This window comes from Haemorhous mexicanus, chromosome 8 (assembly GCF_027477595.1).
Source record: "Haemorhous mexicanus isolate bHaeMex1 chromosome 8, bHaeMex1.pri, whole genome shotgun sequence".
NCBI classification, from domain to species: Eukaryota; Metazoa; Chordata; class Aves; order Passeriformes; family Fringillidae; genus Haemorhous; species Haemorhous mexicanus.
The window spans coordinates 3,997,586-4,011,752 of NC_082348.1; the positions used below are offsets into that span (position 1 = coordinate 3,997,586).

Genomic DNA, 14,167 nt, shown 5'->3' on the forward strand with positions numbered 1-14,167 from the left:
GACAATTAGGAACTCTCTTGTATTATGCATGAACCAACCCTTGCTGAATGAACCAATAACTACTGAAATCTGTATTTCCATGGTTAGTTTCCCTGAACATGTATGCATGGGGATAGAATCCTAGTGATTCAGAAACATGTTATGAACTCTTTATGGCTCTATTTTTTTTTTTTAATTAATTTAGTACTCATGAAAATTGCCTGATTGGTAGCCATAGAAAGTGAATGCCTTTCCAGCTACTGAGCAGAGGAGACATAAAGAAGGAAGGTTCCAGCTCCTCACTCAGGTGTCCCTGGTCTTCAGCATTGAGGATTGATGGGAGAAGAAGCAGGACAAGGAACCTGGCTTAGCACAAAGAACATCCTCATGTTCATAAAACATTAAAAAATGCCCTTATAAATGTGTGTCACACACCCATTCATGGGGCCAGATGGAGTTTGGAGCCACCTGGCCTGGTGAAAGGAACTCCTCCCTGGGGCAGGGTGTTGGAAAGAGAGGAGCTCTGAGGTCTCTTCCAACCCAAACCACTCTGAGGTTCTCTAATCAGCACAATAGCTTCAACCAAAGCGAAGAAAAAATCACTTTTACTCACAAATTCTGATGGATGAAAAGTCTTCCCTTCTTCTTGTTTTTCTTGTTCAGGCACTTTTTGCCCCATCCCTGTCATGTTTTGCTGTTGAAAAGCATCTCCTGCCTGTCCTTAGGTTCATGTAGTGGTGCTTTAATGACTCTGAGCAGCCCCACCTGGGGCCACATCAGACCTTCCCCAGGGCTTTGGGCCAGAACAAGGGATCTTTCAGTAGTACCTCATACCCTGGAACTGCCAGCAGCCTTACATGGCTTAACAGACCCATAAATATTATTTTATCACTTTTCCTACAGGTGTGAATGAAAAGAATATCCTTATAAATACATGCAAAGGATTTACTTATAGACCTTGTGTAAAATCAGCAGAATCTTCCAAGTACCTTGTCTGTTTCTGGTTTGTTTTGGGGGGTTTTTTTAGCATTTCAACTTTTAGACTTGACCAATAATATGGAAATCATAAGAGGAATAGGTCGAATATCTCCAGCTATTATAGATGCCTTTACTGTAGGTGCTCAGCCAAAAATATTGGCTGCCTGGTGACTTTGTTTCCCAACCCCAAATTTTTCAGTGCTTATAGACTAAGAGAAGTACAAATTTCCTGATGTCAGTTTGGTACAAGCAGCTTCTCCTGCCTTGATTCAGTGATTTGAAAAATGATGACTTAGAGTTTCGAAAGTGCTGAGGGATGTTATAGCCCAGTCCTCTTATGATCAACTGATCTTTTCAGCTCTTAATGGGAAAATAAATCATAGATAAAAGATAATCCCGTTGCACAGAAGCAAAAAAGGTGTGATATCAATAGACTTTTATAGGAAAAAGAAAACTCTGTGAGAGGGATAAAGTAAATAAGGTAGTTTGTTCTGCTGCTGCTCGTGTTGGCAAGGCCAAAGCCCTCTTCAGGAGCTGCCTACCTCAAGAAATGAGAGCAAAACATAAAGTATATTCAGAGAATTTAAAAAGATACCAGGTTTGGGTTTTTTTTTTTCATTGCAAACCCCTTTTCATCCCCGAAAATCTAGAATTTGAAGAGTCTTTTTATATTTTACTGCTCTTATTTCTTCTTTAATGATAAAGATGTCAACTGTTAGTTTCTTTTCCTTTCATATTCACCAGTTTTCTCATTTAATTTTTGATGCTGCAGATGACATTAACAGTATAGGAAAAGGAGCCAAATCAGCTTTGCTATATTCTAATTAATGATTATTCTAATAAAAAAATACTTTGACATGGCAGCCAGCCTAGAGTGCCTTCTATAATCCTCAGTGTGATGCATATTATTTATATCCCCTAAATGTAGGTGTAGCACAATGACAAAGTAAGCAGGAAGAAGGAGCCCAATGAGTATTTGGCCTGTGGAAGAACTGATTGCAGTCAATCTCTGCAATGCAAATAGGCTTTGTCAGAACATTTGTTTGCATTTATAATTAAATTAAGCTTTAGCTAAAATTAAAGAAAAAAATGTAGCTATGGTAAAATTGTATGTATAAATACTCCTTTCCTACTGTTAACTACCAAAAAAATGAAGATACAGGGATGGGCCTGAGGAGGTCACAATAATTCCTGAGGGATGGGGATGTTGGGACAGTGAGTTATTAACCATCATTCCACTGCAGAGCTTTGAGAGAATGGGAAAAAAGAAGGTGGGGAGCACACAGTAATTTTCCTGGTACTTTATTTCCCTTCATGAAGCCCTCTGGAAGTGCTACTGACCTCAGCACCTAATTGACAGGGAACACCAGGCTCTGGGACACTCTGGAAGGAGAATGCTCTCCCAGGCACACCACAGATAAATCCTGTTCCTCCCTTTCCCCACAGCATTTTCCAGGTACACCATGACTCTGTGGGCTCTTTCCTGCCTGCAGGCTCCTACTTAGCACAGAAAAAGGATGTTATTTGCACTGTTGAAACAGTGTTTGGCTATCCTTTGTGTCTGTGCTCCCTCTTGAAGGCTATGATTAAAAATTTCTGGATTATTCTTTGCGAGCTACAGAGCTCAGGTCTTCCACTTCCCTCATGTGGGGTTGGGGTCGCCCCTGGGGTCTGTTAGGTGGCATTAGGATTTACCTAAATCAGCATTTACCTGAGGAAAAACCTAAGCACAGAAACTTTTTATAGACAGGATTTTAAAGGATGTGTAGAGGAGGTTTGGATAGATATTATCACTGCCCATCCAAAATTCACTCCATTGTGACATAAAACACATGAATGCCCTAGTTTTATCAATAAAGAATAACATAAGAAACAGTGATTATCATAACTGATAAGATGATGACATAGTTCTCCAGGGGCATCAGTTTTCTTTGAATTTCCTGGGGTCACTCAGTAGGCAGATTTTTTTGCACATGCCTTAAGTAACCAGTGCCAGAGTGGCTTTAATGTACTATTAACTCCACCACTATATTTTCATTTTTCACAGTAGTATAAACCAGAAGGAAAAGGTGTCTGGTCGTCTCTGCTGCAAAAAGCCAGCTTAGACTTCTGTCTAGCTTTACAGTATCAGCCCATCTGTTTTAGGTGAAAACTTGAGCAGTAATGTTAACCTCAAGTATGTTAACCTTTGGATGCCACGAGACATGATAGACAGGACCATTATTTTTATGGCACAGTTTTTTCCTGAGCAAAGAGCTCAGGCAGCGTAGAAGGATAGAAAATCCCATTTTTGCCCATGTGTCTCCAAACAAAATACAGCTTACAGTCATTTGAAAGCCAAGGCAGGCTTCATTATTGACACATAAATACCCAACAACTATAAATTTAAGAGAACCTAAGTAATGAATCAAAACTGTGAGGCTGATTGGTAAATGATGATTTATTCAGTTTTGCTGAATTTACTGGCATAAATTCCTCATAAACCAGAGTTCACCCTCCAGTTTCAGCTGAAGACAAGACTAATCTGGAGCAGCTGAGGAGGTGGCAAACACCTACTGATCCCTTGAAACTTTCCCTAGAGATCTAAATGGAGGCTTGAAGGTGGGAATATTTTTACATCTCTCCTATCTCTCAATTTCATGAGAATATCTGAGTCAAAACTCTTAGTTTATATATAGTACCAAGCTAATTGAGGGAGTTGTTCTCCAGCAGCTATCACCCTCACACAGAATACACAATATTTAGCAGTTCTGGTAATAGCCCCCAGGTAACTTATAAAAAGATCATAAAAAGTAGGACAAAATGTTGCAGCAGCTTTACATTTGTACTTGATTCATTCAGAAGAGTATGAGGTCTTTAATGCAATTTAAGATTTGGTATTTTTCCTAATTTCTGAGAAACTTGATTCTATTTTCTTGTTAAGTAGTATCATGAGGTTCACTATCATTGATGATATTTCCTAAGTTTTTAAATGTGGGGAGAGTTAGTCTTTGGTAAGAGTAGTAAACCATTTGGAGATAAATGTATTTGTCATTCATCCTTATTAGTTCCCCATATCAGCTTCCACACCTGTAACAGGATCTGCTGATCAGTGTTAGATTTCTCTGGGCCACATCAGTGACAAGCATGCTGTTGTATTTGTGGAAATATGTTTATGATACACAGAATCTGTGGAATATGTTCAGTAAATACATACAGGATGGTTCTAATTCTAGTTAGCAGGTCCCCAAAATATTCATCTTTTCTCTTTCATTTTCTGGGGTCAAACCTTTGTGTTTTCAAAATCAGTGGTAAATCTTCCACTGATTTTGGCAGAGCCAGTACTCCACTTTTAGTCTTTCCTTTTAAGTTCTTTTCAGCACCTTTTTCTCTTTCACTGGTTTCCTTTGGATCCCTGCTCTACTTTTGGTTTTGTTTAACTTTCAACATCCAAACAATCTGCTATTTTTCCTTTTAATCTCTTTCTTTCCCCCACACTTTGATTCCTTGGTTTCTACATATGCTTTGCTTTTTGCCACCTTATTTCACATCTCCATTTCCTCCCGTATTTTTAGATTTGTTTGTTGTTTGTTTCTCATCTCAAGTTTAACTACTATTTTCCTCTGCTTACTCTGCTCTTTTCTCCTCTCTCCTAGCTGACATTTCCCTCTGTGCAGTATCTTTCTACCTTCCCTTTCCTCTCTTTTCCAAAACAGGGCTCATCATTCTATGCCACTAATGTATAGCAGATTCTGAAACACTGTCATCTGAGACAGTTAAGTACCAAACAAAACATTACCAGGGTGGAGGAATCACTTACCCTGATTGACAACAAATCGTAACTTCTGTATTGTTGCCAGATTGCCGCTAACTCTGTATATTCCATCAACATCTAGACCTGAAAAAGAAACACATATTTCATTTTAGATCATAGAAGTATTTTTCTCTGTACGTCTGTCAGGAAGGCAGAAGCACCCTCGCAAGTATGAAGAAGAGCAGCGCAGCCAGCGACTGAAAAATAATCCACCTGACAACAACTGAAGTGCCTCCTCAGTGATTAAAGCAGCAATGAAAAATAAAAGTGGGAGATTAACTTAAGTGAATACAAAACACCTAGGTGTAATTATCTAGTAATTCTGTCAGCAGAATACAGCTCTGCAAGGGGCTTTGAGTGTGGCAGGAAAGCGAGGGGTAATTGGCTCTGGTGCTCACTGGGACAGGCACGGTGCCGTGCCAGCCCTGCTTGAACGTGGGATGTTTGCATCAATAGTGCCAGGAAACTTCTCTGTCTGGGCTCTGGGCTTCCAGACATGAATTTCTGAGGCTGTGACCTTTCTGAAAATAAATCACTGAGGTGCCCACCCCGAAATCATGATGTGTGTGAGACTCCACACAACTACCATTTCTCTACTATATTCTTCATAGCGGCTCAGACAGTTTTGAGGATTAAATTAAATATCCCAAGTACCAAATGCCCTGGAGTTCTTTTCTTCATTGATATAGGCCATTCTTTTCAAGGACAACCCGACAGTCCTTGTTTCTCCCTGCATATCTACTCAAGGTTTATCTTCTAGGTGAAACTGGATGTCATACTCCCTTTTGTGACATATTATCTCCTACAGCAAGCTCTGGTGATATGAGTGTTTAAAATAGCACTTCTAGCCCCTGTTGCATAGCTGTAGGATTTCAAGCACATGGGAACTGCTCTCCTTTTCCAGGAGAATTCACTATGGTGCAACACTGACCCAACCTGTGTGCTTAAAAATCAAACACTAAAACATACATTGTCATTTCACATTTAAAACTGGCAAGTACAAAAGAAGCCAAGAGAAGCTACACAAACGAGGTTTTTTTAAAGGCTACTTATCCCTTGGAACACAAGTTTTAATTAGGTTTTGGCAAGCAGTTTCAGAGAAAGCTTTTCTCCTGGAAAACGCTAATTTGTCAAACCCAAAAATTTTCAGGAAAGACTCTTTGACAATGTATCTAGGGGGAATAGTTTTCCAATTTGAGGTGGGGGGAAAAGGAAATCTGAAAGTGTAGGTAGGAGTAAAAACAAGTGGAAAAGCTCAGAAGCCCAGCTGTGATAACAGTTGAAGAAGAAGCTGAGGTTCAAGTCTTTATTGACACTTGCACCATTCCTTGGCACACAAGTGCCATGGCCAGTGACTCAACTCTTTGGAGGCATTTTTCCTCCAAACTAGAAATATTTGAAAAAAACATACTTTACCTTTTGATGAAGACTGACACCAAATAAATTTTTTTGTGCGTTTGCATGTTTGTTTTGTCTCTTTACAAAATACATTTCTCATTTTAAGTCTATACGGCCAGGAATATCCTGATTTGGAGTGTCTTAAGAAAATTATTTTAGAAATTAATAATTATTTCTTATTCTGATTATTAATAATTAATCTGTGCTTCTCTGTGTGTTTTATTAGATAGTTTTCTACCCTGCACCTGTGGGTGTCCTGAAACATAATACTGAGAGTGATGTTTCATTTCAGGAAGATCTCCCCTTTGGTTACAGAGGGATAAAGAAAAAGTTTATTTAAGAGAAATCAAAAAGGATTTAGTAATCAAGAAATCTTGGAAATTATCCATTGCTGGATATATAACATATGAGCGAATGGAAATTACTGAAATGTTTAAGTAATGCAATTCTGACTTAAATCTGAAGAGTTTAATTCTGTTTTAGTAAGGGGAGAGTGAAAGATGAACTCCCAGCATTGGACTGTGGGACTCTTGTAGCAGAGGATTAAGAATTGCATCATGTAAATTGAAGTCTAAACCAGAATTTAAAAAGGAAAAATAAATCAAACTAACAAACAGGCAAGCCACCAGACAGAATGTTAACTTTTGTTTGGATCTAACTCAATTCTGTTCTTAACCTCATTGGTTATAGGGAAGTGAAAACAATCCATGTCACTTTGGGTGAAATAGTCTCACATTAAGAGCATCAATTTGGAACCTGCATAAATCACCCAGATCAAGTGAAAATTAACAAGCTGTGTTGTAAATTGGTGGCTATTACATCTTGCAACATGGTCTGGAGTACACAAGAGCATTATTATTGTTAATAAATTAATTTTGGTCCAGAAATGAAATTTGATTAGCATTTTATTTGGGCACTATACAATATGGCAGAGGAAAAAAAATATAAAAAAATATTCAAGCTGATTATAACATTCACGTGCCATCAGCTTTCTGCTCCAAGAACTTTGAAAGTTGAGCCAAACCAAACCAATGCAAATTGGTGGATTTGGACATCCTCTTCATGACCACATTATCTTAGCTGGATTGTTAACAACTTATTTTGGAAATCCAGCTAGGCACAAACGAGAAAGGCAGAGAAAGAGAGAGAAAAGTATATTTCATAGTTCTTATATCCTGATTCTATGAACAATTTTCAAAGCAAATGCACTTTTAAGGGCACCTCTGTCAAGAATGAAAGCATCACTGCACTGCTGTGAGTGTTTCTTCACGGCAGGCTATAAATACTTAGGGAACAAGATGAAACAAAAGTCTTGCCCAGTTTCCTATCTGGTGCTGGAGTTTAAGTACAGGGGCAAAGAAACTTTCAGGAGAAGATATTTGTTGTAATAAAGTCAAATTTAGTTCACGATAGGATGACCTTCTTGTGTTTTGTAGTGGGGTTTATCAGGGAAAAATCACTGGATTTTGCCCTAAAGGAGAACAAGCATTTTATTTGCTTTATATTCCAGTCTCCAACTCTGTTTCTGTTTGTTTTAATGAGGAATCTGAGAACAGGATGGACTCACAATTAGAAATTACAGCCAAAAGCACGATAATGATTTCCACACTAAACTTTGTAATGGCATAAGAAATGTAGGAAAAGGTCTTACTCAAGAACTCATCAGTTCAGCTGCCAAACTATAGCAAATTTTAACTATTTTAGTTAAAAAAAAAAAAAATACACAGGTGCTTCTGATGAGAAAGTTAAAAGGCAACTGGACTCAGGCTTGGCTGAGATTCATGAGCAATAATGAAAGTTACAATCACTCTGCACTGCACAGGAGATGTTAGAAGAATATTTTTTTAAAACATTTCTTGCACTCACTCCTATCCAAAACAGAAGTAACAATGAACTCAGGCCAGTGTCAGATCTCAGACCAGTTTGAGCTGGAACGAGGGGCTCTATCAAAACATTAACAGACAGAAGGAAATTAGAGTTTAGGTGATATATTTATTAAAACATGATTTAAAATACTAGATTTCAATATTGATTGAGGTAGTCCAGGTGATTTATAAACTGTCTGCAGTTAAATGTTCTCACTCACTCATTTCTGATGCATAGAAAAAAAAAAAAAATCCCTCTCCCAAATCACACTGGATTCTGTCTAATCTTAATCTCTATTTGATAATACCTTCAAACTGAATAGAAAAAGAAATTCTCTATGTGCAGGGAGAAAGGCGTGGTGGGTACACAGAGATTTCTCTGGTTTTTAACAAGATTTAGAATTTAAAACAGCACTAGGTAACTTCCTGCATGGAAACCCAGGGACTTTCACAATGAATGTATCCTGAAATAGGTGTGGTCCCCAGGCCTGTTTTGTAAAAGAAACCATCGTGCTGGATTCAACAACAAAGTGAAGTACAAACTTGAAGAAAGGCATTCTTTAGTTAGTCCTTTCATTTAAAATCAGTTATGTTCAGGGCAAAACTATTGTATTTCAAAGGAGCCTATTATGCCTTCCCATAAACAGAAAGATCATACGTTTTAAAACTAAAGTATCATTATGCAATCAAGCTGTTGTATTATAAACTATTTTGTGGGCTCAGATGCCCAGGGCCATCTTTACAAATATTTAAGAGGTCATTATCAGGGTATGTTCTCCCTAAAACTATAATTCTTTCCTTGTGTTTTCATATGCATCTTACCATAAATATCTGATTTATAAACAATTTTTTTTTAAAGTTTACTAAGGGCACAAAAGTGAGGGAAGAAGTCATTTAAAGAAGCAGAAATTAGTGAATGCAGCAAATACATCCAAGTCAAAATAATATGATGAAAAAAACAAAAAACAATGTGCAACAGAAATAAAATTTAACAAAAGGACCAATATATGTATTCCAATAGAAGGAAAATCATGAAGGCTAGCAAAGAATGAACCTAACACACTAAAATTTGACATTAAAATAATGTATCTGAATAGGGTGACAAACCTATTGTCACCCTATTCAGGTTACCCAGAATGAACCCAGAATTTCAAGTGAATGTTTGAGCAAAAATATGATTTTTTGTCTGAAGCCATGGAAATTAGAAGCAAAACTGATGAATACCATGAAGCAAACATGGGCTGCACCCCAGAAAGTGTTGCTGACATCCCTGTCCTGCTTCTTGGCGTGTCAGAGGGTGAGGGTGTATATGCCCAAAGCTCCTGGAGCAGTGCTGGGGGCTGGCACTAGGGCTGGCTCTGCTCTGATGGGACCAAGCTTCTGTTTTGATCACCAGAATTTCTCCCTTCTTTTTCTCCTCCCAGGAGATTATCACACTTTTGAGGCTTAAAACATCCCAGCAAAATATCAGCAACATATCATCAATTAATAGGGAAACAGGTCCATCCCCTCTCCAGAGAGAGTACCTGGCTACCATAGAAATGAGTTCCATAAAAAATATCCTGTTAGATATTTCTACCAGATAGAGCTTAAACAGGCCTAGGAGGTCAAAGAGTGGATGATACTGGAAGCCAATGTGAAGGACAAAAAGACAACCACTGTTGTAAAAACCATCCATTTCCATTGGTGGCCATGGTATGCTTGTGGAAATAAAGTACAGAGAAATATTTGGAAATGACTAAGGCTGAAGAGTTATTCTGATATTGTAAAAGCAATAAGAGCAATGCTCTTGGAGACTGGCTAGACTGACCTCAGTCACAGACAGACTACTTAAATAATTAATCTGGGCACTATGAACAAATAATTCATAACAAAATATCATTAATCCCAACCAGCATGGTTTCATGGAAATCAGAGCTTTGTCTAGCAAACTTGCTGCATTTTTTGATGGCCCAGAATATTGGACAGGTCTGGCTGGTGAAGGCAGTGGTGTTGAAATAGTGTGTTTGGCTTTCCGTGCCGCCTTTGACTTAGTCCCACATGACATTTTGATCAAAGCACTTGCATTCTATAGAATTAACAGGGCATATATTACATGGATTAAAATCTGGCTCGGTGACAGACCTCAAAATGTGGTAGTTAATGGGAGATATCAGTTAGCAAGGTCAGAATTGGCACAGCTCTCGAGAGCGGGGCTCTCATCCAGTGCCATCTAATACCTCTAGCAGAGATGGGACAATGAGAGAAAAAAATTCCCTTGGCAAAATAAGCAGATGACACAAAGGTCAGGCAGATATTAAATAATGACAAGGACAGGTATAGTTTCAGAAGATCTGAGCTACTACCTTAAACAGCCACAGTCTGGCAAAATCAGGTTTAGTGTGGAGAAACACAAGGTACATCCAACACTCTGGATTTAAGCTACAAAGGACTTGAAGTTTACTTTAAATTAAGAGCTGATCTCTGAGCTCAGTTCTGCAACAAACAGGACTGATGTAATGCCTTGGATTACAAAGGAGTATCAAAGAAGCAGGGAGATGAGATTGAACCTCTTCATGGGTTACAAACAGAATCTGTAGTAAAGCACTGCACTTGATACCAAAGCAAATAACAAGAAATATAAAATAAAAGCTTTGTTGCTTCCTATTAAAGAGAGGACAGAGAAATGTCCTCTTCATCTGTACATTTTATGTGATTTGAAGGTACTGGACTTCCTTCCAGCACTGCCCAGCTACAGGACCTGTGACATCAAGCCTGAATTCAAGGTAGCATCAAAAACATTTTCTTTTTTCTGTGATCAGTAGAAATCCAACTCTGCTTTGGAATTAAGTAAAGGCAGAGATAGTGGGGGAAAGAGAGGAGAAGGAATATTGTAGTAGTTCTTAAAAGGCTATGAAACAGCTCTGTTGGAGGTGTCTGACATGAGGTTTGGTGAATCTCTTTAGGAAATTAGCTGAAAAGAAATAATTCTATGTTTGACTGCAATAATATCAAGAAGATGAGGGGCATTCCTACATAAAAAGAGAATCTCATTTTTTCTTGCAGTAATAACTCCAAGATGCAATGAAAAGAGAAAAGCTTGACTAAGATCTTATTGTTTTCAAGACCCTATAGAAACTGTTTAATGGAAGCAATTAAAACACTGAATATGAGCATTACATACTGAGAATGAGTAACAAGTGAATATGATGGAGGATATACTTCATTCTGTTTCATATCACTCGATGGTAGAATTTCCACTTAGATATTTATACACAAATAAATAAGGGCAGTGAGAGTACAAAGCAAGTGTAATTTAAATGAGCACACAGTTCACTGCTACGCAGGGCTGCTGTTTAATGCCCAAATCAAGCTTGCTCTGCCTCTGTCGTCTTCTCTATTGTGCTGTGCTTTGACATTCAAGAAGTTTATGGTTTAAAAGCCCCAGGAACAACAAGACTTCCTCAGGAGGCTGCCTGTAACAAGAAACTAAACTAAGCTTTGAGACTATTTGTTTTGAATGAAGCCGTCGAACACGCAGCGTGCTCACTGTAATTTTGCCCTTACCCCCAATATATACTTTTGCCATTCTGCTAGTTGCACTTCTTGCAGCTAAACAAAATGACCTCATTGCTTTCCACTGTATTTTCTTTTAAACATTGGCTGGGATGATTGAGATTCAGGAATGTGGGAAAATGGATTCCCAAGCCACGTCCATCCCCTTTAATTCTGAGCTGTAATTTTTGGCTTGGCTTGAATCACAGTCATCACATTTCAGTCTGAATCTCTCTGTAAAGTGATCTTTCTTAAACATTTCTTTCACTCATCATGGGATCAGAAACAAAGCCATTCTAGTCTTTCAGCGAAACACTTACAAACGTCTTTTTACAGCGACTCACAAGAGCTGAATTTCCTTTAAAAAATGTTTGAAAAAGAGGAGGTTTTCATTGCCTGATTGTCCTCTTTGTGAATCTTGTCATCTGTATGCCACGAGCTACAGCTATTTTAATCTGTTTTTGTTTGCAATCCATTTGGTGTCCGCCCAAGAAAATGCAGGTGATTCTAATTAACTTACTGCTGAAGATGTGGAAAAATCTCAATTGTGCGACAGAGAATTATACACTTAAAACCTTCCCTCTATTATTTATAACAGCTTATTAATGAAAATGATTACATGAATACATTTACCACCTGATTCATCTTTGTTCACTTTTTAAATCAACAAGGTTTATGCTAAAGGGGAAAAAATGCCTACCAAATACAGACCTCAAGTACACACATCAGCTTGCTGGTTTAAATGGAATGGCAGTTTAAAAGGAAATAACATTGTCTTCATGCAACACAGTATAATATCTGAAATTGCCAAATGTTTGGAAGTAGTTGCTCTCTCTCTGTAACACATTAGTGTTTAATTTTGGGAATGCTTATTTCTGTTTTGTTTACGTGTTTGTTTTCTCTTGTGATACCTCCTTCACCACTCCTATTCCCTTTCATTTGCTGCAGTTACTGCTTCTCACGTATGGGTTAGGAGGTCCACTCTGGACAGTTCTTAATTCATCTGAAATAAAATAACATTTCTTTGGTTTTTTGCTGCTTTATCAAATACAAATTCTTTCATGCTAGACAAGAGTGATCAAGGCTGGTGAAGCACTGGAATGGGTTGCTCAGAGAATCTGTGGATGCCCTGTCCCTGGAAATGTCCAAGGACAGGCTGGACGTGGCTTGAAGCAACAGGACGGTGGAAGGTGTTCCTGCCTATGGCAAGGGTGGAACGAGATGAGTTTTAAGGTCCCTTCCAATGCAAATAATTCTATGATTTTCTATTAAAATCAATGGATGGTACCTGAATTGAGAATTTTCTGCGACAGGCAGTTTACCACCTTCCATTTCTATTATTCCTTGCCACACTCTGACAGCCTAACTTGAATGTGATGACAATATGGATAATGCTGTTTATTTTGGGAAGGATGAAAGCCTGAATAAAGGTTATCATTTTAGGAGAAGCTGACGATGGAAAAACTCATCCACTGTGTGACATGATCAGAACAGCTGGGGATGTAATGTGGAGGGTGGGGGAGAAGAGAGCCAAGGTATTTTGTATGTTCAAGAAATATATACAACATTGCCATTTCTTATATCCCAGCTGTGCCTGTTAACTTCTGGAAACATGTAGAGCTCAGCAATAAAGCATACTTGACTGATATTTACTGCAATGTGCATTATAAGACATTTTCTGTCACACATTATGTTCTGAAAGAGTTAAGTAACATGAAAAATACAGGCTCGAGATTATATCTGTCATGGATGAAAATACTACATTTATGCCTCATTGTAATCCATTCATTGGTTTATGTACCCCAGCCCTCCAGGGAGTGTCACAACTCCACATGATACTGCTGAGAGCTGTATTTTGCTTTTGGATTTCTGATTTAGCTGAAAGAAGTTTAAAAACACATGGAGCCTGACAACTCCCTATTGGCTATAGAGCCGAGGAGGGTCAAGAGCATAAACCATTCCAGAAAAAGCCAGCTGTGACTTAGGCTCACTGTAAAGATCTGCCCCTTACAGACAGTAGCAGACAAGAAATTTATGCATTTTGCTAAATCCTCCCACTTTAGTTGAACTGTGCTTCATTTGGGGATCCATCATCACCGACATCGTGCCTGTGTTTTTTGAGCAACAGGAAACTGCACTTTGGTGGGGGCCCAATGTCCTTTGAGGAGTGTGCAGAACTTCCAGTCAGGTCCACTGACACCACCAGTAGGAACTGTGGTTTAAGCCAAGGGACAGCTACAACTCTCCAAGCATCCCTTGCTCTCAATGCTGATTTTAAAGAGAATTTAGTGCACAGCAGGGACAAATCTTTTCCCCTCTTTCACAATAGTGGGAGATTAAATTAGACCTCAGCAACGCCACCTCCCCATCCTGACTAGTGCTGCTTCTTGTTGGGCTTTGAACAGTTGGAAGTGGAAGATCTTCCAACTGTGGGCAAACAAAACCTTCAAGCAAAATGGGGAAGGATTGCATTTTCTAGTCTGCAGCACCTTTGCGTGGCAAAGAGATTTTTCATTCATTTTTCTTTTTATCTTAATGGTAACGACCGGGATAAGAAATTTAAGGTGGAATAGGGATGTTTAGGAAGGAAATTGAAAGTCACAGAACTGCTTCTTTCATA

The 14,167-nt window shown here is 38.5% G+C and overlaps 1 protein-coding gene across 2 annotated transcripts in view; it reads right to left on the reverse strand.

The window, feature by feature from the left end:
* The window catches only part of ARHGAP15 (Rho GTPase activating protein 15), a 320,265-nt gene that overhangs the window by 97,678 nt on the left and 208,420 nt on the right, over nucleotides 1-14,167 (reverse strand). For both annotated transcript variants that reach the window (XM_059852532.1, XM_059852533.1), the window contains exon 11: nucleotides 4,757-4,834. In XM_059852532.1, coding sequence (XP_059708515.1) covers nucleotides 4,757-4,834 — 78 coding nt within the window. The remainder of the gene's footprint in view (nucleotides 1-4,756; nucleotides 4,835-14,167) is intronic.